Source organism: Labeo rohita, chromosome 11 (genome assembly GCF_022985175.1).
Source record: "Labeo rohita strain BAU-BD-2019 chromosome 11, IGBB_LRoh.1.0, whole genome shotgun sequence".
Lineage (NCBI taxonomy): Eukaryota > Metazoa > Chordata > Actinopteri > Cypriniformes > Cyprinidae > Labeo > Labeo rohita.
This window is the reverse complement of record NC_066879.1, coordinates 9,092,166-9,117,225: the sequence shown is the minus strand read 5'-3', so window position 1 is coordinate 9,117,225 and position 25,060 is coordinate 9,092,166. Positions and strand designations below refer to the sequence as shown.

General features: G+C 32.6%; 1 protein-coding gene across 3 annotated transcripts; it reads left to right on the top strand.

The window, feature by feature from the left end:
* The first annotated feature begins 2,088 nt into the window (after positions 1-2,088).
* On the top strand, positions 2,089-21,307 carry ranbp3a (RAN binding protein 3a). Of its 3 annotated transcripts, none has more exons than XM_051122783.1 (18): positions 2,089-2,160; positions 3,721-3,801; positions 5,101-5,156; positions 5,241-5,277; positions 7,839-7,925; positions 8,024-8,095; positions 8,373-8,435; positions 8,662-8,766; positions 10,530-10,642; positions 11,143-11,235; positions 12,321-12,415; positions 12,519-12,594; positions 12,698-12,806; positions 13,026-13,162; positions 13,255-13,375; positions 15,370-15,512; positions 15,613-15,772; positions 17,419-21,307. In XM_051122783.1, the coding sequence occupies exons 2-18, from the start codon at positions 3,786-3,788 to the stop codon at positions 17,460-17,462; spliced, it is 1,527 nt and encodes a 508-aa protein (XP_050978740.1). In that variant the 5' UTR covers positions 2,089-2,160; positions 3,721-3,785; the 3' UTR covers positions 17,463-21,307. The 3 variants fall into 3 exon arrangements, with proteins under 3 accessions (XP_050978740.1, XP_050978741.1, XP_050978738.1); XM_051122784.1 differs by having other exon boundaries at positions 8,370-8,435; positions 8,662-8,754; XM_051122781.1 differs by having other exon boundaries at positions 8,370-8,435.
* Positions 21,308-25,060: the final 3,753 nt, after the last annotated feature.

Here is a 25,060-nt window from a genome sequence, read left to right as displayed (position 1 = left end):
CTTTTTATAACAAAGTTAGATAAGATTACTTATATTGAGTGTAAGATATCAATGTTACACAGACGGAAACTGTCTTATTAAAAACACTTTACAAAAAGACTCCATTTAACATGACTTAAAAAAACAAGTGTTACATAGCAATTATTCTCTTAATTTCAAAATGTATTAATAATTTATTTTAAATTAAAAGTTGTATCTGTTAACATTATTTCACGCACAATGAACAAACATGAACCATCAAATGTTTGTATAAAACAAAATTCACACACATTAATTAATGTTCACTCACTGTAACTTGATGTTAGATAATATATTAAGTCATGTTAATGAATGGTATCTTTTACCAAACTATACAGGACTGTATTTGACTGTACTTTTATTTAATCAAACTGCGCAAACTATATTTCATAGCCTAGAACTGCTTTTCTGATGGACCGATTTTAAGGACATAAACATTAACCATACATTTGTACATTTGTTCTCTAACACACATATTTTAGCTACACAGGTCATTTAAAAGCCTCAGGTGTGTAAAAATACCACACTATCATGTCCTGTTTTTTTTTTTTTTTTTTAATAAACGCTATAGGAGCATTAAACACGTAATAAAGAAGTTTATTCTAATACTCGCGTTAGCATTAGCCGCGCTTATGCTAACGATTAACTAAGCAAATGGCGATGTTTATTTAAGGTATAATTTTTATAACAAAAGCTCTAAATATAAAATTAAATGAAAACTTACCTGCTTGAACTCTTTCATTAAATCTGGGTGTCGGTCTTTGAGGTGTTTTATTAAGTTCGATGTATTTCCTCCTTTTGAGAAAGAACTTCGATGCACCGTTTGCAAATGGGTTTCTGATGATCTATGATGTTGCCCTTGTCATCAGCCGCAAATACAAAATATTTCCACACGTGGCTCCTTCCTCCTTTCTTTTCAACAAGCGGATTCAGAGCAGCCGCATCAGCAGCACCGCCGGTCGCCGTGTCTCTGTGCTTTTGTGAAGAAGACGCAACAACTGCGCAGTGCGTACTTTCCGCATAGCGCAGTAAGAACCGGGTTGACCGGGCGCTCGGTACCACCGGTACTTAAGAAAACCTGGTACCGTAACATTTAATTTTTTTAGTACCGACTTGGTACCGAAGTACCGGGTCTTTTGACAACACTAGTGCTAGTTACATGCTAATCATACTAGAAACATGCTAACAACGTGCTAGTAACATGCTAGTAACTTGCTAATCATGTTAGCAACATGCTAGTAACATGCTAATCATGATAGAAAAATGTTAACAACGTGCTAGTAACATGCTAATCATGCTAACAACATGCTAGTAACTTGCTAATCATGCTAGCAACGTGCTAGTTACATGCTAATCATACTAGAAACATGCTAACAACATGTTAGTAACGTGCTAATCATGCTAGCAATGTGCTAGTTACATGCTAATCATACTAGAAACATGCTAACAACATGGTAGTAACTTGATAATCATGTTAGAAACATGTTAGCAACATGCTAATCATGCTAACATAATGCTAATAACTTGCTAATCATGCCAGAAACATGTTGTCAACTTGTTAATCATGCCAGAAACATGCTAACGACATGTTAATCATGCTAGAAACATGCTAGCAACTTTGCTAATCATGCTAGAATGTTAACAACAAGCTAGTAACATGTTAGCCATGTTAGAAACATGCTAGTAACATGCTAATCATGTGCGAAACATGCTATTAACATGCTAATCAGGCTAATCATGCTAACAATATTCTAGTAACTTGCAAATTATGATAACAACATGCTAATCATGCTAACAACATTGTAATCAGCCTATAAAAATACAAGCAATACGCGAATCATGCTAAAACATGTTAACAACATGTTAAATCATGTAAGCAATGTGTTAAATCATGCTAGCTGCTTCCATACTATTACAACTTATTCAAACTTTCAGGTTAGGCTTTCTCAAGCCAACTTAAAGTTTGTTCTCAAACTTTACTCATCTAGTTTTCGAGATGACAACAAGTGACGTTCTACTCGGAGCTGTTCACGATCTCTGACTCGGCGACGCAACACAGTTGTCTACGCTCTGGCGTCACTGTTGAGCGCAGAGGATTATGGTTAGACACCGGAAGTAAGATGGCGGAGGTGACAGATGAGGGTAAGAGATGTTTGTGCATGAAATACCAGTTTATCGCTTTCTGTACCGTTTTGTTCACTGTAGTGTGTGATGTTATGATTTGTGACACTGTTTGGAGTTTACATACCGAGAGTTTGCTTATTTCAGTTGATTTAGTTCTGCAATATTATCGTAGCATTTAAACGCACCGGCCTCAGTCAGAGACAGAACTAATGTTTACATACACTTGTGTTTATTTATATTTCCTCACGCAAGTGTGTTTATCGACATATTTGTTTCTGTTTGTACTCAGACTTGTACATTCTGCTATTTTCGTAAGTGTTAGCTGTTATTTCTGTCTACATAGTGCCGTGTTTTTGGTTATTTTTGGCAGGAGTGGATGTGTTGCTTTTAGCGTTTTTTAAGCTGCATTGAAGCATTAAGAGGTCTTATAATGTGTTAAACCAATTTGTGCAGTGAGTTTAGTTGTAGTTTTTCATTCCAGTACAGTTAATAGTCAGGAAGGTTGATTTTCTGTATCATTGTGCGAGCAGCTGGAACACTGTCCTCAAATATATACCCAAAACACACTAATAATACAATAATGTAAAATTGAGTGAATTTTTGGGTGAACATCAATGCCAGAATCATCCACAAATAATGCTTTCCCACCCCCTAATCAAACTCTAAGCTCAGATAAATAAAATTTACGATCAGTCAGTTCCAAAGTGAACTGCAAAACCTGTGCTAACTGGAAAGAAAACGCTATAACAGCTGAATCCAAGAATTGGTAATAATGTATAGCATAATAAGAGACTTACAAGAAGTTTTTAAAAGATTGGTCATTTTTGACAAAGAACACCAAATTAGGTAATGCTTTATATGTATAGTATTTCTATATTAGTTTGTTAAAAATCACTTTTTTTTATTATAAAGTTTAATTAAAAAGTAACAATTTTTTATACTAATTCTGTATTGCTTGGCAAATACACTGTAGAATTGTGTTTACTGTATGTAGGATTGTAGTGCACTAATAATTTTTTTTTTATTTTTAATACCACAGCGTATTGGCTTACTGTTACACATTTTACTGTCTTTTCGTCTCCCCCGTTCTTTTAAAATGTTCTTTTAAAATGTTCTTTTAAAATGTTCTTTTAAAATGTTCTTTTAAAATGTTCTTTTAAAATGTTCTTTTAAAATTAATAAATATTTAAAAAAGTAAATAATTTTTCTTTTCATTAATTAAATTATTAAAACATCCAAACTTATATATTAGTGTAGTATTGTAGATATTTTGAAAACAACACCTAATTGTTTTACATCATTTTTGAAAATGCATACACAATGGATTATTCCTATATTCTTGGGAAAACAAAAATTACTCAAAATTACCATAAGCATAGCCCATACAACTTTAAGTGAGAAACAGATTTCAAGCTGAACTTGAAAACTGATTCATACAAGAATTTCCAATTTGATTGAACTATTACTTTTATGCATTTTTTTTTAAAGAAATGTGTTAATTGGTTGCTTTGGCTCCTTTGTGCGATGTATATTTTATTTAACGAAATTCTCCTGTTTTTGCCACCATATTTTATGTAGTGTTTTCTCTCTGATGCTTGGAAACAGAGGAGCTTGACTTTATCCTGAGGAGCTCAGACAGCAGCATGGCAGATGAGAATGGTGAGTTGTGTTTGTATGACAAAAGAATAAAAAGAAGATCTCATCTGCACTTGTTTAAGTGATATTTCTAGGACAATCAACAGTAGATTTTGAACTGTCTGGTTTGCGCTCTCAGAATCATTCAGTCGGTGCTAATGGGCTGAGAGTTTAAATGGGTCAGTGTGAGACATCAGAGTATTTAACTAGTAGATGTGTGTAGATTATAGACAGTCACACGTCTCTCTAAGCTCTTTCCTCATGGCAACATAAAAATAGACACAAGGAAATGAAGCCAGGAATATTTCCAAGACCTCTAAATGATCAACATGATCAAAACTTTGCTGTTGTACTACGCAATCTGCTTTACCCAATCTTCATGCTTCTGTAAAGGCCTTTTAGTATGTTTTCTTGATTATTAATACAAAATTTTCAGGAAGAATCATGTTTATGTTGTCATCGGTCGGGTTTTTGAGGAAGTCTGTTTCTTCATCTCTCAATTGGATTGCTTTGCATTGCATTAATTGTTTTGAAACTACAGAGGTTTGATCATAAAACTAAGCAAGTCGTCTGACTTCTAAGCCATATAATTATTTGCACCAAATTGCTTATTAAAGTTGAGGTGTTTTTTCTTAAGTAATTCATGTTCTATATGAGGCATAAAAGCCTGAGGTATCCAATATGGTACTCAACAAAAACCACATATGCAAAAGATTTTGTCTAAGAGTTCAATAAATGTTTGTTTTAACTATTTATTTATATTTCAAGCTTTACAGAGTTAAACCAAATACAAATAGTGCTATATATATGTATGCAAAGCATGCACAGTACTCTAAAAAGCATGAATATTTGGGCTGACAATTTGCATAAAATGTAATATGAAAATGATGATTCAAAAACAGTGATAAAATAATTCAGTAGATGTTACAAAAAGTAGCTACAAAAGTTAGTATATTGTGTATTTTTTATTTCCATGTACATAAGCCTTTCACTAGCATAGAGTCAACAGTCCATTTTAGTAAAATTATTATTTGTTCCACAATTCATAAATAACGCTGACATGTTAAATTGGCAGCTATAATAAATATACAAATCACACTTTTTGGTACAATATTTAGTTATGAATAATTCTAAACTATTTTTATTGGTACTTTTACATTTTGAATTAATCATATTTTTAAAATGTAATATACTATATATAAAGGCATATATTCAAACGCATTTATGCTATTATAGTATGTTGTAGAACAGAAATCAATTCAGTTATATCCACTCAGTGACACCTAATCAATGTGTTTTTTTTTTTTTTTTTTAATCTTGCAGAGAAACCTGCTGTTGCTCCTCCAGTGTTTGTGTTTCAGAAAGATAAAGCACAAAAGGTAAGACCATCACTTCCATTCTTACTGTATGACTCAGATCACACCTGTCCAGTACTGGCCTTAAAACACTGATTCTGTCCTCAGAGGTCGGCAGAGGGATCCAGCGCAGAGGATGGAGAGGGTGAGCTTCAATCTTTGTGATATAATTTCACAAAGAAATGTTTTAAACATATTTGTTTGTTTTGTTTAATAACTGCACAGTTAAGCACATTTCACCTTTCATTGTGATTTAGGATATTGCAATAAATCGATAACGATAATTATCGCATGATATGAATTTCCCCGATAAACTAATTAAAACAAGTGTTCGATAAATTTTCGATATGTTTATGTGGCAAAGGCGGAACAAAAGAGCGCTAGTTAAAGCGCGCCACTCGGACCTTTTATCTGCTTGGATCAAAGTTCAAATGCTGGCACAGCGTGAACTTACTACAGCAGATGAGTTCACTAGGCTAGCCACGATAGACGGTGTTGACGGTGTTACCGGTTTTAAGACGCAACACCGGTGACATCACTTTTCCACCGTGACACCGTCCCCACATATTTTTTTTTTTTTTTTAAGTATTCGTTTTTTTATTAAATATTTATTTGAATTAAATGGAAAATATAATTCTAAATAATTTACTTAAGACGAGAGCATGCACTATAATTAAAAACTGAACATGGCTACAATACGTCATATTTCATTTATCACGTGAGGAGAACGAGAGGAGTCGAATTTACAGAAAGAGAATGGCGTTGTGTTTTTTTTTTCGGTATGTTAATAAAAGTTCTGTTTAATATCAGTGATTTTTTTTTTTTTTTTTTTTTGTACTTTCGTTGTCGTCCATTCAAACAATTGACGCCGAATTGCCAATTCCCGCAAAACTGAAAGTGAAAGTATAATACGCACGCATTTATAAGCTATTTAAACGCAGAAAAAAAGAGGAAAAGAGGAAACCCCCACCCCCACGGTGATACCGGTATTACCGGTGTTGTCACATGTCGATTAACCGGTGGGGAAATTTCCTCATCGTCACAACCCTAGAGTTCACTCGCTGATGAGTCTCGGTCACTAAATAGCACCAATGTGAAGAGCTTAAAATCAGTGAAGAACACAAATGACTTGGTTTATAGCCAAATTAAACAGTGCCAACAAACAGGAGAAACACTGTGCGCAACGATCTGCAAATCGCCATCATTTACCATATATTTACTAACAGTAAATTACTGTAAATGACTGTAGTAGCACTAACTGCACAGTGATATTGTATCAGAAATGTGGGTATATTTTGTGTTGAATTTTATTATATTAGACATTTTATTATGTAGACATGTATTAAAATGTATTGACGGATGAGTAATGGAATATAATTCCAGTACTTTTTTTTGTGATTTATACTAAATGTATTTAGACTGCTGTTTTTCATACAAATACCTAGGAACCATATTACATTTTTACCATGGTATTGAGGTGCTATATTTGTGGTTTTAATGGTTATTATTGTGATCTATGGTTAAAAAAAAAAACTCAAACAGAATAATTAAATTTCACCATATAAGAATGAGGTTGCTACAATTTTTACAGATATTACTGATTTTGATAATGAACATAAATCTGCATCTGCATCCTAAGTCAAGCTACTATTAGGTAAATCTAAACAGCTCAAATGTGTATTTCTAAGAGACAAAAGATGTTATATTTTTATTGATATTATCAGGTAAAACAAACCTGTTTCATGATTTGAAAAAATATTACTCATCAAAACATGCAAAAGTAAGAAATTGTTATTTTTTTTCTATTAAGATATTTATTTTGTTAAAGAAAAATGACCGGAAAAAGTGTGAAGAATTCAAAAAACATAAAGTGGTTGTCATGTTCTGACCATAAAGAATAATTTAAAGCCACATTTGACCACATGGTTAACTTTCAGATTGTATCAAAAATCTGCCTTTAAACTAGAAAGAAATAAAAATTTGATATTTATCATGATAATTATCGTTATCGACTGATATGGAAAAAGAAAATCATGATAATTTTTTGGCCATATCGCCCAGCCCTACTTTCGATGTTGGTGTGAACAATGTCTTAAAAATGTGATGGACAGTTTTTGGTGAAGTTCATACCTGACTTCTGTTTGAAGAATTCATGTATTCAGGGTTTCCACTGGGCCCTTAAAAACTCTTAAATTTAGTTAAAATGTAAGAGTTTTTATTGAATTTAAGGCCATAAAAAGTCTTAAATGGTACAACAATTAAGACAGTAAAATATATGTTATGACTGATTGATAATAATTGTTTTAATGAATATAATGACTCACCCAGTTTCTTTAAAATTGTCTAAAAGCTTTATAAAAGTTTATCATTTTAAAAAGCTTTTTGTGTATGTGAAAACATGGATCTGAACTGTAAATCATGCTTTTTACAGTCATCTTACAGTTTAATATGTTACCATAGACATTGCCCTACCCCAATCATATGCTATTCATTTTATTTATTATTATTATTATTATTATTATTATTATTAATAATAATAATTAATTTATTATTGCAGGTTTTAAAAAAGAGGTATTAAAAAGTATTAAATTAGATCTTTAAAATCCTGCAAGATTCCCTGTGTATGCATGTGTCTTTAAAATTTAAATGCTTTTTATTTTTCATTTTCCTTTATCTGCACTCGGTATCCCATTTATTTCTGCCCAGACTCTGATAAAGAAGACGGCAGTTACAGCCCTGCTGCCAAAAGAGGAAGAACCTCACCATTTACGCAGTTCCCACCAACTAATTCTGGTAATCCACCTGGAACATAATTACAGGTCTTTATAATATGCCACAGGCTTATTCTGTTTGACCCAGTTCCTTTACACACTTTCTTTTCCATTTTACAGTTTCTAAGAATAATGTTTTCATGCCATCCACTTTCTGCCAGTCACCAACCGGAAACTCAGACTCAGAACCTGGTGAGATTCAATGAGCTTTAAACTTATACCAAATCAAATATTATTTAAGTCAATAAAAAATAGATTTTATCCTTTTGGAATTAGTCAGATTGGGAAAAGTGTATTTGACAGAATTGAAAATGAAAGTTGTTTCAGAGATGGAGCACATTTTATTACATTTTTTTTTAAAGTTTAAAAAGACATAATGTTGCACAAGACCAAGATTGTGCATTAAGAAAGTACGTTTTGGTTTCATGTTGACTGATCTCCATTGTTTTTTCTTTGTTATTGCCAGAAGAGAAGACTGTGGGGTTTCGCCTGAAGCCCCCGACTCTGATCCATGGCCAGGCGCCGAGTGCTGGTGAGGCAGTGTTCAAACATCTGCTGTTTTGATCAGTTTGTTGATTAATATCCAGTTGTGGTGCTTTCATAAGATTGTTTATTTACATGATTTCACAGACAGTCACCATTTGAACTTTTTGTGCGAGACACCCTCAGAGGGCCTGACAAAGTTAACCTGACGGATGTGTTTCTGTCACCAGGCCTGGCCAGTTAAAAGCGATCATTATTTGATTGATTTGTTTCAGGTGTCCCGAGCCCCAAACCCAAAGAAGCCCAACGCAGCATCCTGCGACCTCCAGTGCTGCAGCCCCCTGTGGCCCGATCACCCCCTCAGAACAGTGAGTACAAAGGTACTTTTTTTTTTTTTTTGCTGTATATTAAACATGGTTTACTGAAACAAACTGTGGGTCTGTATTTAAATAAAGATATTCTTAAAAGAGAAGTCCACTTCCAACACAAAGATTCACATATAATGTACTCACCCCCTTGTCATCCAAGATGTTCATGTCTTTCTTTCTTCAGTTGTAAAGAAATTGTTTTTTTAAAGAAAGCATTTCTGCATTTTTCTCCATATAATAGACTGGTATGGTGCCCCAATTTTGAACTTCCAAAATGCAGTTTAAATGCGGCTTCAAACGATCCCAAATGGGGTTGTAAACAATCCCAGCCAAGGAAGAAGTGTGTTATCTAGCGAAACGATCGGTTATTTTCTCAAAAAATAACATTTAAATACTTTCTGATCTCAAACGCCCATCTTGCCTTTCTCTCCCTGAACTCTGTGTATTCTGGCTCAAGACAGTTAGGGTATGTTGAAAAACTCCAATTGTATTTTCTCCCTCAACTTTAAAAATCATTTCAAAATCATCCTACATCGCTGCAGAAGTACTGACAGTCTTTGCAAAGTGAACATGCAAAGAAGATCAAACACCCTTAACAAAAAAGGTTAAACAGCGATATAGGACGATTTCGAAGTTGGGGGAGAACATGAGATGGGAGTTTTTCGACATACCCTAACTGTCATGAACCAGAAAAAAACAGTCCAGGCAGAGTAAGACAAGATGAGCGTTTGGCTTTAAAAAGTATATAAATTGTATCATTTTTATTAAAATAACCGATAAGACCCTTTTTTCTCAGCGGGGGTCATTTACAATTGCATTTGGGATCATTTGAAGCCACATTTAAACTGCATTTTGGACGTTCAAACTCGGGGCACCATTGAAGTCCACTATATGGAAAAAAAAATCCTGAAATGTTTTCTTCAAAAAACATAATTTCTTTGCGACTGAAGACAGAAAGACATGAACATCTTGGATGACAAGGGGGTGAGTAAATTATTTGTAAATTGTTGTTGTGGAAGTGGAGTTCTCCTTTAAGGATAAAAAATCAATCTCAGGTAATTTACAAACATGTAAATTGCACATAAAATTGCACAGGTTTTACATTAACTTCAAAATCGAATTAAAACATTTTTTCTACTTCAATTCGTTGTTGAAATATAATCATTTACACAGTGACTGTTGTAACTTTTTCATGACAGATTTATTTAAAGACACATTAAATCATTTAGACAGCACTAATGACTTAATATAATTCTCCCAAAAATGAAAATCCTTGGTGTATATGATTTTCTTTCAGGTGAATAGAATTAGAGTTATATTAAAAAATGTCTTGGCTCTTCCAAGCTTTATAATGGCAACGAATGGCATCAAAGAGTGTCTCAATGGCATTTATTGTTTGAATTTGCTGATAAAATGGACAGAATTTAAACAAGACTTATAATATACCACAAAGCTGATGCCGATTATTGGACAGGAGACAAACTATATGTCAAGTGAAGTTTTACTCACACATCAAGTGAAACGACATAGACTAAAAGATCTGTCTTGTGATTTAAGAATTAATATTTATATGTTGAAATGAAGATATATAAAACTAGGAGTTAATTTCTGCACATGCAGTGGTTAAAACAACACTGAAGATGTTCCGCACACAAGCATAATGAACCAAAAGACCAAAAACATTCACCATTAGTGAGTACATTATGAATATTCTGCTCAAATAGATCAGCTGAAGGAGAACAACAACTAACAGCTGCAGTCTGTTGTTTCATTAGATACAAGCAACAGCAGTTCAAATGGAGCGAAAAACCTCTCAGATGGAGGAGCAGAATGTGAAGGTAACTCAGAGACGCCTGCTGCTGGCACACAGGATAATGACCTGTCATCGGTAAGACATGACTGACAACATCCCTCATCCCTACAGCACTGTTTTAAGTCTAGTAATCGCTGTTCTAAGTCTATTAAAGTCTTAAGTCTAAGTCTAAAATGTGACACATTTACTAGAAAAATTTATTTGTGCTCTACTGCCACTTTATTTTGTTATATAACACAGAAAAGTAATTTATCTTGAAGTCTGGCTTAAGTGTCCACATACTTTTCGGGGCAACTGTAGTGCTTGAACTCTTGAGTTATTTTTTATATTTGACGATGTAAGCGTGTTTGAACACAGCATGGGCTACGCTCCAAAGGCCAGACGGGTCTAGTTTTTATTTTACATGACTGTGTCTTCCAGAAAGTACTTTGTCATCTTGTTCTGATTTTTGTTATTATTTGGCTTACCCAGTATTTCAAGCTGAAGCCCTGACATGTAAATATAGCCAAGTGGACAGGATATGAACAGTTTGTTCACATTTTTAAACTTAAATGTCCTTTTGTTATTTCTTTAAGGTAGAGAACGACAGCAATTTTGAGCACAAAACAGAAGGGGCCCCAGTTGAGGCCGGTTTTGTGTTCGGACAGAATATGAGGGACAGAGCAAAGGTTTGATTGTGTCCGATGTTCTCTGTGTGATTGTCTCAATCATATTAAGACTGGGATATACATTGAATTTTTAGTACAGTTCTTCTGCTGGCAATATAAATATAAAGGAATGATTTGATGCAGTTTTTACTTTAGTTTCCCACTCTTTCCTTGACTTTTGGGTATGGAAGCATTTAGACAAATATTTTAATAGCATCTCTTTTTTAAACTTTAATAGGAAGGCAATTTCAATCAGTTCAAACAGTTCAAATAAGATTTTGAACAATTCTTAAGTGTTTTGTTTGCATCATCAGTCAAAAATGTTCCCAAAAGTCCCTACTTAATATGTAATAGATTTTAGCAAAAATACATTAATGTCCTATTCAAATTTGGGGTCAGTAAAATTTTTTTAAATCTTTTGATAAATTAGCTGTCTTATTCAATAAGAACACATTGAATAAGTCATCGAATCACTGTAGAGATATTTGTAATCATGCAAAAAAAAAAAAAAAATAAGATGCACAACTGTTTTCAGCTGTGAAAATAATCGGATATTATTTCTTGAGCATCAAATCAGTATATTAGAATGATTTTTGAAGAATCATGTGAGACTGAAGACTGGAAGAATGATGCTGGAAATTCAGCTTTGACTCACAGGAATAAATTACATTTTAAAAATATATTCAATTAGAAAACAGTTATTTTAAATTGTAATAATATTTCACAAAATTACTGTTTTTACCGTAGTGAGCAGAAGACTCCATATTATTATATTGCTTCATATAGATGACAAATAAATATCACTTTTAATCGTTATTTAAATGAAAAAGCAGCTGGGAAGACTACACGTGATGAAAACCACTAAATCACAGAAATAAACCATTTTAAAGCAAATACATAAGAGATGTTATTTTATGATCATTTTATTGATTTTTACGATTTCATCCTTTTTACTGTATTATATATTTTTTACTGTAATATTTTTAAAAAATCAAGATTTATCTATATTTCTCAGCTCTAATTTTTAATAATTCCTTATTAAATTCTGTTTTTATTAGTGTTTTTGTGTTGCCGTTTTGTTGAAAGTGTAATTGTATATGCTGCAGGTGGCCAACAGACGTCTCTCATCTGAAAGTGGCGATTGTCTTCTGGCAGAAAATTCAGAGGAAACAAATTACTTTTTGCAATACATCACTTCCAGGTATTGCAGTTCAAATATTCATGTTCGTTTTTAAAGATATTTTCACCGATCTCCTCAGGCAGAAACTTGTAACTTTTCCTGGCATCAATATTGTTTGTCATAGTCCACAAAAACCTGACAGCAGCAATGCCAACAGCGTGAAGTTTGTCTTTGGGCAGAACATGTCGGATCGTGTCTTGGTAAGGCAATAAATTCTCTTTAAACCTTGATGTTTTTATCATGATTTGGCATGGTCAAGTCATTGAAGATCACAGTCCCTGAGTTGTTTATGCATCGTACCAGGCGCTGCCGAAATTCAGCACTGAACCTCCAGGGGGCAGCAGAGAACCTCAGCCGGAGATGGGCCTGTTCAGCCAGATTTCCTCCTCGCAAGATCAAACCGTAGAGAAGAGTACGTTTTCCAGATCCAATCACAAATTATGGCTGACAAACATCATGTTGAGTTTTGAACTAACCCAGAACAATTTTGTCACTTTACTGTCACTTTTTATTTGAGGAGTCCTGTCATAATAAAAGCATTAAATGTCTTAGCCTAAACTTTTCAGTGGAGATATAAATTACGCGCCACTGCGCTAAATCATTGTTTGAAGTTTCTTCTGTGGTTTTATAGAATGTGCTGTAGGTGACAGCACAAAAGAGTCTCTGGAGGAGTCTGCGGCGCGACACGAAGCACACAAACCCCAGAAGTGTTTGTTAGAGCGTGTGGAGGTCAGGACGGGAGAGGAGACTGAGAGCAACGTGCTGCAGGTGAGAGCAGGTTAGGCCTATGATCCATACAGACAAGCTTCATTACAAAGATAAATGAGAAAACGATGCTGCTCCGTCCTGTGTGTTTTCAGATGCAGTGTAAGTTGTTTGTGTTTGAGATGATGTCTCAGTCGTGGGTGGAGAGAGGATGTGGAGTGCTCAGGCTCAATGACATGGCGTCCGCTGATGACGGCACCTTACAGTCCAGACTGGGTAATGCACTGCTGATGTTGTAAAAGGACTTGGTCATATAACCTTCACAGTTTAATATTTTAAATTTCATTAAAATAGGTGCGTTTTTAAACAGACAAAGCAGTCTGCAGATTTTGCAACTGACACAAGGGGATGCTAATACTTCTGTTTTATCAGCCATGGGTGCTGAAGGTCGTCACAATTGACAAACATTGGTCCATTCATTGGTTTGTCCTATCTTTTGACATTTATGAATTATATTCAACTATTATTTAGCAATAAATAGCATAGCATACCTTTTTTAGTCACACGTTTGCAAAGAAGCACAGTTGTATGCAAAAGTTTGGAAACCCCTTGCAGTATCTGTAAAAATGTAAATAATTCTAACAAAATAAGAGTGATTATTTTGTACTACCCAGAGTAAGATATTTTACATTAAAAGATGTTTACATATTGTCCACAAGACAAAAAAAAAACCTGAGATTATTAAAATATCCACCTTTAAATGTTTGGGAACTCTTGGTTCTTAATACTGTGTGTGGTTACCTGGATGATCTACGACTGTTTTTTTGTTTAGTGTTTTACTTGTTTGTTCTGAACAGTTAAACTGAGCACTGTTTTATAGAAAAATCCTCCAGGTCTTGCAGATTCTTCAGTTTTCCAGCATCTTTTGCATATTTGAACCCTTTCCAGCAGTGACTGTATGATTTTGAGATCCATCTTTTTACACTGAGGACAATCGAGGGACTTAAACTCAACTATTAAAAAAGGTTTCAAATATTCACAGACGCTCCAGAAGGAAACACGATGCATCCGGGGGGTGGAAACTTCATTGATTTGAAGATCAAGGTAAATTGTACTTAATTTGTCTTCTGGGAAACAGGCAACTATCTTCTGTTGCTTCCGAAGGGCAGTACTACATGGGGGGAAAAAATGATATTTCAATAAAATAAGAAAAATCTTCATCCTGTTCAAAAGTTTTCACCCCCCGGCTATTAATGCATCGTGTTTCCGTCTGGAGCATCAGTGAATGTTTGAACCTTTTTTAATAGTTGTGTTTGAGTCTCTCAGTTGTCCTTGGTATGAAAAGATGGATCTCAAAATCATACAGTCACTGCTGGAAAGGGTTCAAATATGAAAAAGATGCTGGAAAACTGAAGAATCTGCAGGACCTGGAGGATTTTTAACTGAACTGGTTAAATTAAAAAATATTAAACAAAAAGCGCGTGTAATTAATTGAAATCATAAAACGTAAATAATTTAACAGCAATTTATTAAAAGTTTAACAAAAAATACATTAAGACCCTATGAAATGATTTTTTTTATTATAATTATTATGCTTTTCCATGAATATTGGGTTTTTACATTTTTCTGGTAAATAAAATTGGGAAATATTTTCTTAAAAATAATGTTTCAATAATTTTATTAGTAGTAATACTATTATCATTGCATTAAGAAATTTCAGTCACAGTTTCTTCAAGTTAAACTGAACAGTTATTTTGACGGGTTGCTCCATATAAGACTGAAAGGTGAAGACCCTACTCAATGCATGTTTTGCAAGATTCCCCTTTCTGTCAAATATATTTATTGGACTGTCCTGCTTTTAATGTATGTAGAAAACTCTTTTATGAAGTGAACACACTTAAAGAGTTATTTAGTATAACTTTGCTAGAAAAAGTTAGCATTTTTATTATATGTTCATGTAAATGTAATATGACTTGTGTTTGTTTTGTTTTTATTGTATTTGCTATACTTGTATTTTTTTTTAATTGTTTTTGCCATGAAAATATCCTAAGATGCTGACATGGCATTAAATAAAAATATACTACTACTACTTGACAGGTTGCTCCGAAGACCTTTAGTTTCTGTTTGTACATAATATAACAGTATCTTTTCTCAAAAAAAAATAAAAAAAATCATGCATTGTGTAAATTATAAGGCCCTAATTTAGTAAGAAATATCTGTAATGTTTATGTTGAATGAAAGCTGATCCTGGTGTTTGTTTGTCCTTGCAGTCATGCGGACTCAGGGAAGTCTTCGAGTGATCCTCAACACTAAGCTTTGGCCTCAAATGCAAGTGGATAAAGCCAGTGAGAAGAGTCTCAGAATAACAGCCATGGACACAGAGGAGCAGGGCGTCAAAGTCTTCCTTGTATCTGTAAGTATGATTATAACATCACAGCTGATTTGAGTCTTCGGAGGCTGTGAACAGTCAGTGTTGTGCTGTTAGTCTCATGTGGTCTCGTCTCATTTCTCAGTCCAGTTCTAAGGACACTGCGCAGCTCTTTGCAGCCCTGCACCATCGTATCCTGGGGCTGCGGAGCATCAGCGGGCAGGAGCCTGACGGAGAGCTTGCCATCCGCTTCAGCGACGACGACGAATCCCGCACGCCTCCCACAGCGGCTACACCTGCTCCAGGTAATCATTTATACCAAGTATCGGTATGAAGTTATGGTTGTGGAAACTACAGTCAAATATGGTTGTTATCTACACTTATAAGGTGCAGAATGAAAATATTTTTTGTTGACATGATATTATCAGCAAGCATTTTTTAACTGATTTGGTTTAGGTGCAGGACTCAACCCAACAGAAAACCAACATTTTTTTTGATGCACGAAACCAAAATGTTGTGGAATGTATTTTTAAATGCAAAAAAAACCTAAACAAAACAACATTTATTCATTTATTCAACAATACTTTAAAAATACAATTCATACGTGACTTAAATACATCTCTTTAATAATATTCATATTTTAAATTCTAAATTAAATTTTATGTTTGCTGTTTTTGGGGACATAAAGTTAGAAAAAAAAAAAAAACATCCAGGAAATCTTAATTAAAAAAAAAAACCTCATTAAAAGAATTCCCCAAATTTTATATAATTATATATATATATATATATATATATAGATATAATTATATATTGTGTAATATATAAATTATGTAATTATAATTAGTTTTTTAATTCATTTTATTTATTATATTTTATAATTAAAAATAATAATATATGATTATGATTATTATTATTATTATTATTATTATGTTTATTGATTTATTTTTGTTTTTGTCCACCAAATCAAAGTCATGTAAATTTTAGTCCTTATTGAAACTTTTAAAAGTTTTTCAAAACCATATTATTATTATTATTATTATTATTATTATTATTATTATTATTATAATATTGTGTTTATTAATTATAATCACATATAACAACTAGGCAAATTAATATAATTATATATTATTATATATTATATCAATAAATTGTGATCTACTATGTATATATATATATATATATATATAGATAGATAGATAGATATATATATATATAGATATAGATATATATAGATATATATATAGATATATATATATATATATATATATATATATATATATATATATATATATATATATATATATATATATATATATAGATATATATATATATATAGATATATATATATATATATATATATATATATATATATATATATATATATATATATATATATATATAGATATATATATATATATATATGATATATATATATATATATATATATAGATATATAGATATAAAGTTCATTTTATTTATTTATTTATTTGTTATGAATAATAATATAATAATAATAATAATAATAATAATTGTTTATTTATTTATTTATTTATTTTTGTTTTTCCACCAAATCAAAGTCATGGGACTTTTACAGTCCTTAAATGGAAACTTAAAAGTTTTTCAAAACCATATTATTATTATTATTATTATTATTATTATTATATTTTTATATAAGAATTATATAATATATAAATATAAAAGTATATAAGTATATATATGTATATAATTATATATTCATTTATTTATTAATCAATTAGAATTAATCACATTTTTAAAATTATATTTAATAATAATTTATTTGTTTGTTTGACCACCAAATCAATATAGTTATTTTGTTATTATTTCCATTTAGCATTGTTTATATTGTTTATACATTTTTGTGTTTGTTCTTAATCTGTTTTGCAAATTTAAACCAGTTTTGTTTTTTTTTTTTTTTTTTTTCCTTCTTCAGGTAATCCAGAAGCAGGTGTGTGTCCATCCACAGGTGACACATAGTGCCGAGCCTGCTGCTGATTTCTGTCCCACAATGCCTCTTTGCAGCCCTCAGATCCGCTCAAATACTATGCAGGTGTTTTTTTTCTCCAAAATCCTTCAGGTATACTGTAGCCATGTGTTCAGCTGGTTTTATTTATTGCATTTTAACAGCAAAAAAGCTCAACTTCAGGACTGGACACGTAACACTCTTAATGTCATCATATTGATGAAAATTGAGGTTCTTAGTGTTTTAGGAAACCAATTTTTCCATTCTAAATGTGAAACTTAATTACTTCATTCCCTCTTGAGTGGAAACAGGATAAAGCACACACAAACCGAACACGGATGTTTGTTTTCCATCTCATCTTCCATCACGGTTCTGCTCAGTTTCAGCTGGATTGTTAAAATCACCTCACTTTAGATCTCTGAATGACTTCAGATGAGCCATGGGATGCATAAGCGGCATTTATTTTACTCATATAGTGCTGTAGATCAGTACAATATTAACAGAGCTGATTGTCTATGCGACCACTCTTATCTGGAGTTTTATAAACATTTCAGAATCAGAAACTTTTACACTGCAGCTTTAAGTGGACCTCGTTTATTCATATTATATCAAATTTAGTCTTTTTATTCAAAGGAGACGTTCACCCATAAATGAAAATTCTGTTTTGACTGACGTCATTTCAAAGCTAAAAAAAAGTAGATTATTTTTGAGAATTCTGAAAAAAATAACAGAATATGGGTTTGAATGTGTAAACAGTAACTAAAAAGTTTTTATTTTTGGGTGAAATGTTTTAGCTTTTACATATCATTGGGGTGAGGTTGACCTCAACTAGCAAACAAAAGGAACTGTTGTACAAATACTGTAAATTATCCTTCAGTTTCAATGCAGTAGTAACTTTTCACACAGTATATTTTTATGAACATGTCCTGTAAATCAAGTTAGTGTTGTATATAGTTTAGGATCAGACGTTTTATAGCAAAATATCTTGTTAATGATATTTATTTATTATAAAATGGGTTCTGTATTGTCGGTTACTACAGTAATACTATCTACAGTGTTTTTCATCTAAATATTTTGTTTATTGGGGAGTTTTTGTCGTTTGATTAGTGAAAGACTGATTCTGTGCTCTGTTACTCTTATTTAACAAGAATTTTGTTTAAAAAAAAAAAAAGAAAAGGTTAGACAGCATATTTTAAAAGCATTTTGTGGTTGCGGAGCTGTAGAACTGGCCTGTTGGGGTGAATCTCACAGAATCTATCTGGGTTGTATTTCACACTAAAATAAGATCACTAAAGGAATAGTTCAACCAAAAATGAACCTTTGCTGAAAACTTTTCAACCTCAGTTCACCCAAAATGTAGATCAGTTTGTTTATCAAAACAGATTTGGAAAGATTTAGCATTACTTCAGGTGCATAACAGTCAGTGGGTGCCGTCAGAATGAGAGTCCAAACAGCTGATAAAAACATCATAATAAGTAATCCACACCACTCCAGTCCATCACTTAACATCTTATGAAATGAAAAGCTGTGTTTGTAAGAAACAAATCCTTCACTAAGCACATTTTTAAATTCATATCTATAATATTGCTTTCTCCAGTGAAAAAGTTATCTGGTCTGAATCAGGAGAGAAATATGCACAGATGCATAAACAAGTATGTTGGTGCGTTTTGATGTGAGAAACAACAGGGAATGGACTTTTTCACTACAGGATCCCTTATTATGGATTATGAAATCATATTTTGGCCAGAAGTTACGGTTTAAAGTTAAAACATCTTAATAATGGATGTGTTTCTTCAAACATGCAGTTTTTTTACTTCACAAGATGTTAATGGGTGGACTGGAGTCGTGTGGATTATTGTGATGCTGTTATTAGCTGTGTGACGGCACCCTTTCACTGCATAGGGATTTATTGGCAAGTGACGTGATGCAAAAATGATCATATATATATATGTGTGTGTGTGTATATATATATATATATATATATATATACACATATATACATACATATATATATATATATATATATATATATATATATATATATATATATATATATATATATATATATATAAAATACCGTAATTTTTATCTTATATTATATAATATATTTAATTATAATTTTAATAAATAGTAATAGGTTTCTTTTTATTTTGGGGTGAAATGTGATTTTTTTTTTTTTTTTTTTTTTTTTTTTTTTTTTTAATTATTATTATTATTATTTTTTGGTTCTGCTTCATCTTAAGTTATAGAAGGCAGTTTGTCAGCTAGCATGGGTCATTACAAAATATTACAAAATAATTATATTGTAATATACTTACAAGTGATGTGTTTATATTGTAATAGAATTATATTATTGAGATATAACTGAAGTAAAAAAAATTTAGTGCTGTCAAATCGATTAATCACGATTAATCACATCCAAAATAAAAGTTAGTTTACATAATATGTGCGTGTTATGTATATTCATAAGTAAATATAAATACACAAAGATACATGTATATATTTAAGAAATGTTTACACATATATGTATTCATATATGATTGATATTATATATAAATATAAATGTATATTACATTTATTTCTTTAATATGTACATGTATATGTGTGTGTTCGTATATACATACAAACACACACAGCACACACACACACGTTATGTAAACACAAACTTTTATTTTGGATGCAAATCGAATAATCGATTTGACAGCACTAATTTAATTATAGTACAGTCATTTTAATAAATAGCAATTGTTTTTCTTTTGATTTTGGGGTGAAATGTGACCTAGATATTTTTTTGTGAGATTTGTCCTTATATACATTTTTTAAAAAAAACGAAACCTGCTTCATCTTAAGTTGTAAAGGCAGTTAAAGTCAGTTAGTGTGGGTCAGACGTCACACACAATGTATTCAACGAAGGGCTTTTCCCACTCTGCTGCTGAATATCCTCAATACACTGCCAGTGACAGGTACTCAACTGTAGCATATGCACAAAATGTGAAAATAGAAACAATGTATGGTACATTGTCTGACTGTTTCTGTCCACACGTGCTGTAAAGTGTCTGGAGCAGATGATCCATTGCTCCATCCTGCCAGTCTTCTGAAGAGCAGGATGTGTGGCCACTGATCATCCCCCGGTCTGTCAGATGAGAACAGGTTACATTTTTTTTTTGAGTAGGAATGCACTTATATTGTTAAAAATAAAATGAGTGATTTGTAGATATGTTGGTCAATATACTAAATAAGCCTTTGTTACAAATGCGTTTAAAAACTAAAGAATATTTTTGTCCTATTTGCAGAGGTTTAGTGTTTATACCAACTATAGCACTTACTTGTTGTGTTTTGTGTTCATATTTGTGTTGTTTCCTTTTGACATTACATTCTGTTCTGCTTCAGAATGAATGTGTGTTTCCATACAGTTAGATGTTTTCCATCAAAATGAAAGCACTAGCAGGGCTAAAGGTTTACAAAACAGATGTTTGCTTGATTGAAGAGTTGATTTCTGTAAATGTTTACATTCAGTGTGTTGCAGCAGATGTACTTTTTTTTTGTTTTTTTGGGTTGATTGTGTTAGACCCCAGATAGACTGTGAACATGCCGGTGCTATTCCTGCTCCAGAACAGCTCAGCTGCACTGGTCTTGTGGTTTAAATATACACTTTTGCTTTGGTGAAAGCGTTTAGAGATCGTTTAGAAGGGCTAGTCTGCTATTGGACTGTTGATTCCACTGGAATAAGTACGTCTGTTTGTTAACCACGATTCTGAAACATGTAATGGTGGTCAAACGTGGATGTATATTTGGTCTGTTTGAGACATTTCTGTTTTCCTTTAACCATGTGATAAGTTATAAAACCCTGGAATATGCATGTAGCCTTGTCTTTTGTTTTCCTCTCTGTTGTTTTCCACTGTCATTATTCATCCAGCATCATTTCCCAGTAGAAGACCATATTGTGTTTATGTTTGCAATTAAAATTATTCAGTCCATTTCACTATTCCACATATACACATCTGCTAACTTTACATATGAACTATGATGCTGCTTCTAAGTCACATTATTCTGTACCGCCTTTGAGTGTTCTCTCATAAAGTCTCTTCTTCCGTTGTCTGCACTTTTTACACTCAGTCTGATTGTTCACTAAAATGTGATTATTTTGTTCTAAACTTGGACATGTTTTTGATGTTCTCGTAGCTGTTTTCTGTAAAGTGGCCATGCTCATTCACACCAGCTTGCTTTGTTGAATCTTTCTTTTAAAAGGATCTAAAATGTGCTTTAAAAGAATATGAGAACGAGCATTTGCGTTACTTAAAATGTAAAAGAGAAAAGGGTAGTTCAAGTAAGAGTTTGTGCAGTGGTCTCCTCTGGCACAGAAGGTTGAATTATGATAAAAATCAATCTATGGCCGACAATTTATCATCATACGCAGTCATACAATAGGGTCATGATAACTGTGTTATCCGAGTATTGGCTCTACAGGGTAATTTGGCAGACAATTTGACCATTTTGACTCATAATTTCAGTGGAAGGCCTAGTCTGGCCAACAATATGTTATTTTCTTTGCAAGGTTAACCTCAAATTTGAATATATATTTGAACTGAAATAACACATACATAATATATTGCAACAAAGTTGGCGGTCAGTTAATATACTCCTTGACGAGGTCATTGTAAACAATAGGACACTTTACAATAATGTTCAAAAAGTCCACCACAGAAGAAAATAACAGAGTATGATGATGGTTGTGATTTTGTGTTGAACCATTTTTAGACATTTGTTCTTTTAGCAACAGCTGACAAAACTGCGGACAAATACAATAAAAACTATTTTTAAAATATGAAAAAATAAAATAATAATAAATAATAAAAAAGTTAACTTTTTATAAACGAGGACATAATATAAAATACTTATATAAATATATATGCGTGTTTGCATACATACAAATAAATATATATATATATATATATATATATATATATATATATATATATATCCATATAAATAAAGTATAAATAGGGGAGAAAAATAAAGGAAATCTTTTATTTTAGGAATAAATTCAATGTAAATTATGTTCGTGTGTAATTATTTTAAACTTGGTAAGTACTCATTTAAAAACTATGCAAAACCTGGAAGTTAAGAGACTGTAATAATGGTATTTTTAAGCAAACCGAAATAGGCTGCATAAAATATTTGTGTGAGATTGTAAAATGCTTTCCCTTATTAAAAAAAAATATATATATATATATGATGATAAAAATGTTATAAAAAAAATATAACTGTCATCAGTGAACATGAAATGTACCATTGTAAATACATGGAAACAAGTTACAGATTTCTAAGTTTATAATTTATTCACCTTATTCCGGATGGGCCTACTGCGTTTTGAATTATGGGTGGCACTTCCGGATTGGGGAACCTTTATTAAAAAAAACTGAAACAATTTCAAATCATAAGGTTGCCCTACAAATAAAGCGTAACTATCTGTTTGACTGAATGATCTGTTGATTTTACTTCATGTTTTATTTGTTAGACATCATGAGAATAACTTAAAGCTTGGTATTTTAACATAACGTTATTACAATAAATTCTATAGAAAGGGCGTTCAGGCGCTGTATTCTTTTCCTCATGATTATTTTATTTTTTTTCCCTTTGTATTTCACTGTAATAGTATGAAAAAGGACATTATTCTGCCGTTTAATTTACAATATATCCCATTAATTCTCTGGAATGCATGAGGAATCTCTCGTTTTTCTCCTCAAATCCTCATGTCTCTTTCACAGGTAAATACGATTTATTATTTGTCAAAATGAAGGTAATTACTCTTACTATTGAAATAGTATCAAGCAATGCTTAAATTAATGAACATTTTTGATTAAGGCAATGTATGTTACTACATAATACAGATATATATTTCTACAGTTGTGTGTTATTGCTATAGAAAGAACTGCGCTTTTGTAGATATTCATAGTCTGTTAAAAGTACCTTGTTTGTGCTTTTACACTTTTAAATGTCATTTTATTGTTTGATGGTTGAAGGGTAGAATAATGTCATCTCATTGTGCCCGGTTAAAAAACAAACAAACAAAAAACGTATTATTGCGTTCATAGAACGAGACTTTCACTTGTTTGCAGCTTAACGGAAGTCATACCCATAAATCGCGCAAAGCGTCATGGGGGCGTAGGAATAAGGTGGATAAAATTATCAGGTTGGATTTTGCGGGTAATGTCAAATTTACCTCATTTGCGTAGTTTGTCACACCCGTAAACAAAGAAAAGAAGATACGTGACTATTTTTCGCGCATGTTCACTATGGTGGGACCTGTGTTTGTTCCGACAGGTTTTATCCACATCTAAAGAGCAGAATCGTTATTAATGAGCGTTCAAAAGTTTAGCCGAAGCTAACACACCAGCATCAAACTGGGCTTTCAGAGATGGCTGACAACTCTAAAACTGACCCAGAGAAGGACTGTTTCTTGTTTGACAGGTAAGATATTTAGTGGAAAGGCAGCGTGGTTTTAACTTTATGTATTATTATTTGAGGTGTTGACATTGTTATTGGCTCTAAAAGTCGCTTTTCTGTAACCACGGGTGCACAGATGCCCTCAAACCATCATATTCATCCACTCCGAGGAGCTGAACCCATCTCACGTAACTTAGACCAAAAGAAGTTTTACGCGTCAGCCGCTACAGCGCCAAATCTTTCGTATTGCAGCTTTAGAATTTTACCTGAATATCCTTTTAAAGCTTACAGCTAAGATGCAGTATTAATAAGGTTAAATAAACCATTTCCACGAAGATAGCGCCAATATCTTCTAGTACAGGGGTGCCCAACCCTGTTCCTGGAGATTTACCTTCCTGCAGAGTTTAGTTCCAACCCTGATCAAACACACCTGTCTGTAATTATCAAGTGTTCCTTCAGATCCTAATTAGTTGGTTCAGGCGTCTTCGATCAGGGTTGGAGCTGAACTCTGCAGAAAAGTAGATCTCCAGGAACAGGGTTGAGCACCCCTGTTCTAGTATATTGACTTGGCGGAGTGATACAAGACGCATGAAAGTGAGTTGAGAGTTCTGCTGGATGGCGCATTCTATCAATTAAAGTTGAGTAGAACGCCGTGCAATACGTTTATCTGCTTAAAATTAATTATAAACTTTGAAGTACATTGCCATATAAATGACCTCAGTTCTTCAGGCATAGATTAAAAGTCACAAAACTGATTTTAATGTCATGTGATATGTACATACACGCTTGACCCTGAGGGAATATTAGTATGAGTAGAACCATAGGAAGGCTGAGGTCACATTGGTGGTCTGTGGATGTAAGATTAAACCCACTGTTTTATTCCATTCTTTCATGCTTAAACAAAGGTCAAACTATTTTGAGCAAGTTATTTTAGTAAATGGATGTTTGGATCCAATTTTGTAGACTAATTATAGCTTAATTTATGCTATAACTACATGGTTACCAAACACAAGCAGCTATTTGGCAGTAAGCTTTGTTGGCTAACACAAATAGCCACTAGGGTAACAACAGATATTGACTGCATTCTGGTATTCTGACAGACTACCGGTTAAGTGAAGGGATTTAAGCGTTCCTGCAGTCTGCTATTTTCTGAGTGGTGTGTTGT

Coding starts and splice junctions, on each gene's coding strand:
- ranbp3a (XM_051122781.1), top strand. Junction 8,767..10,529: donor TCAGAACAGTGAGTACAAAG/GTACTTTTTTTT, acceptor TTGTTTCATTAG/ATACAAGCAACAGCAGTTCA. Junction 12,807..13,025: donor AGATCAAACCGTAGAGAAGA/GTACGTTTTCCA, acceptor GTGGTTTTATAG/AATGTGCTGTAGGTGACAGC.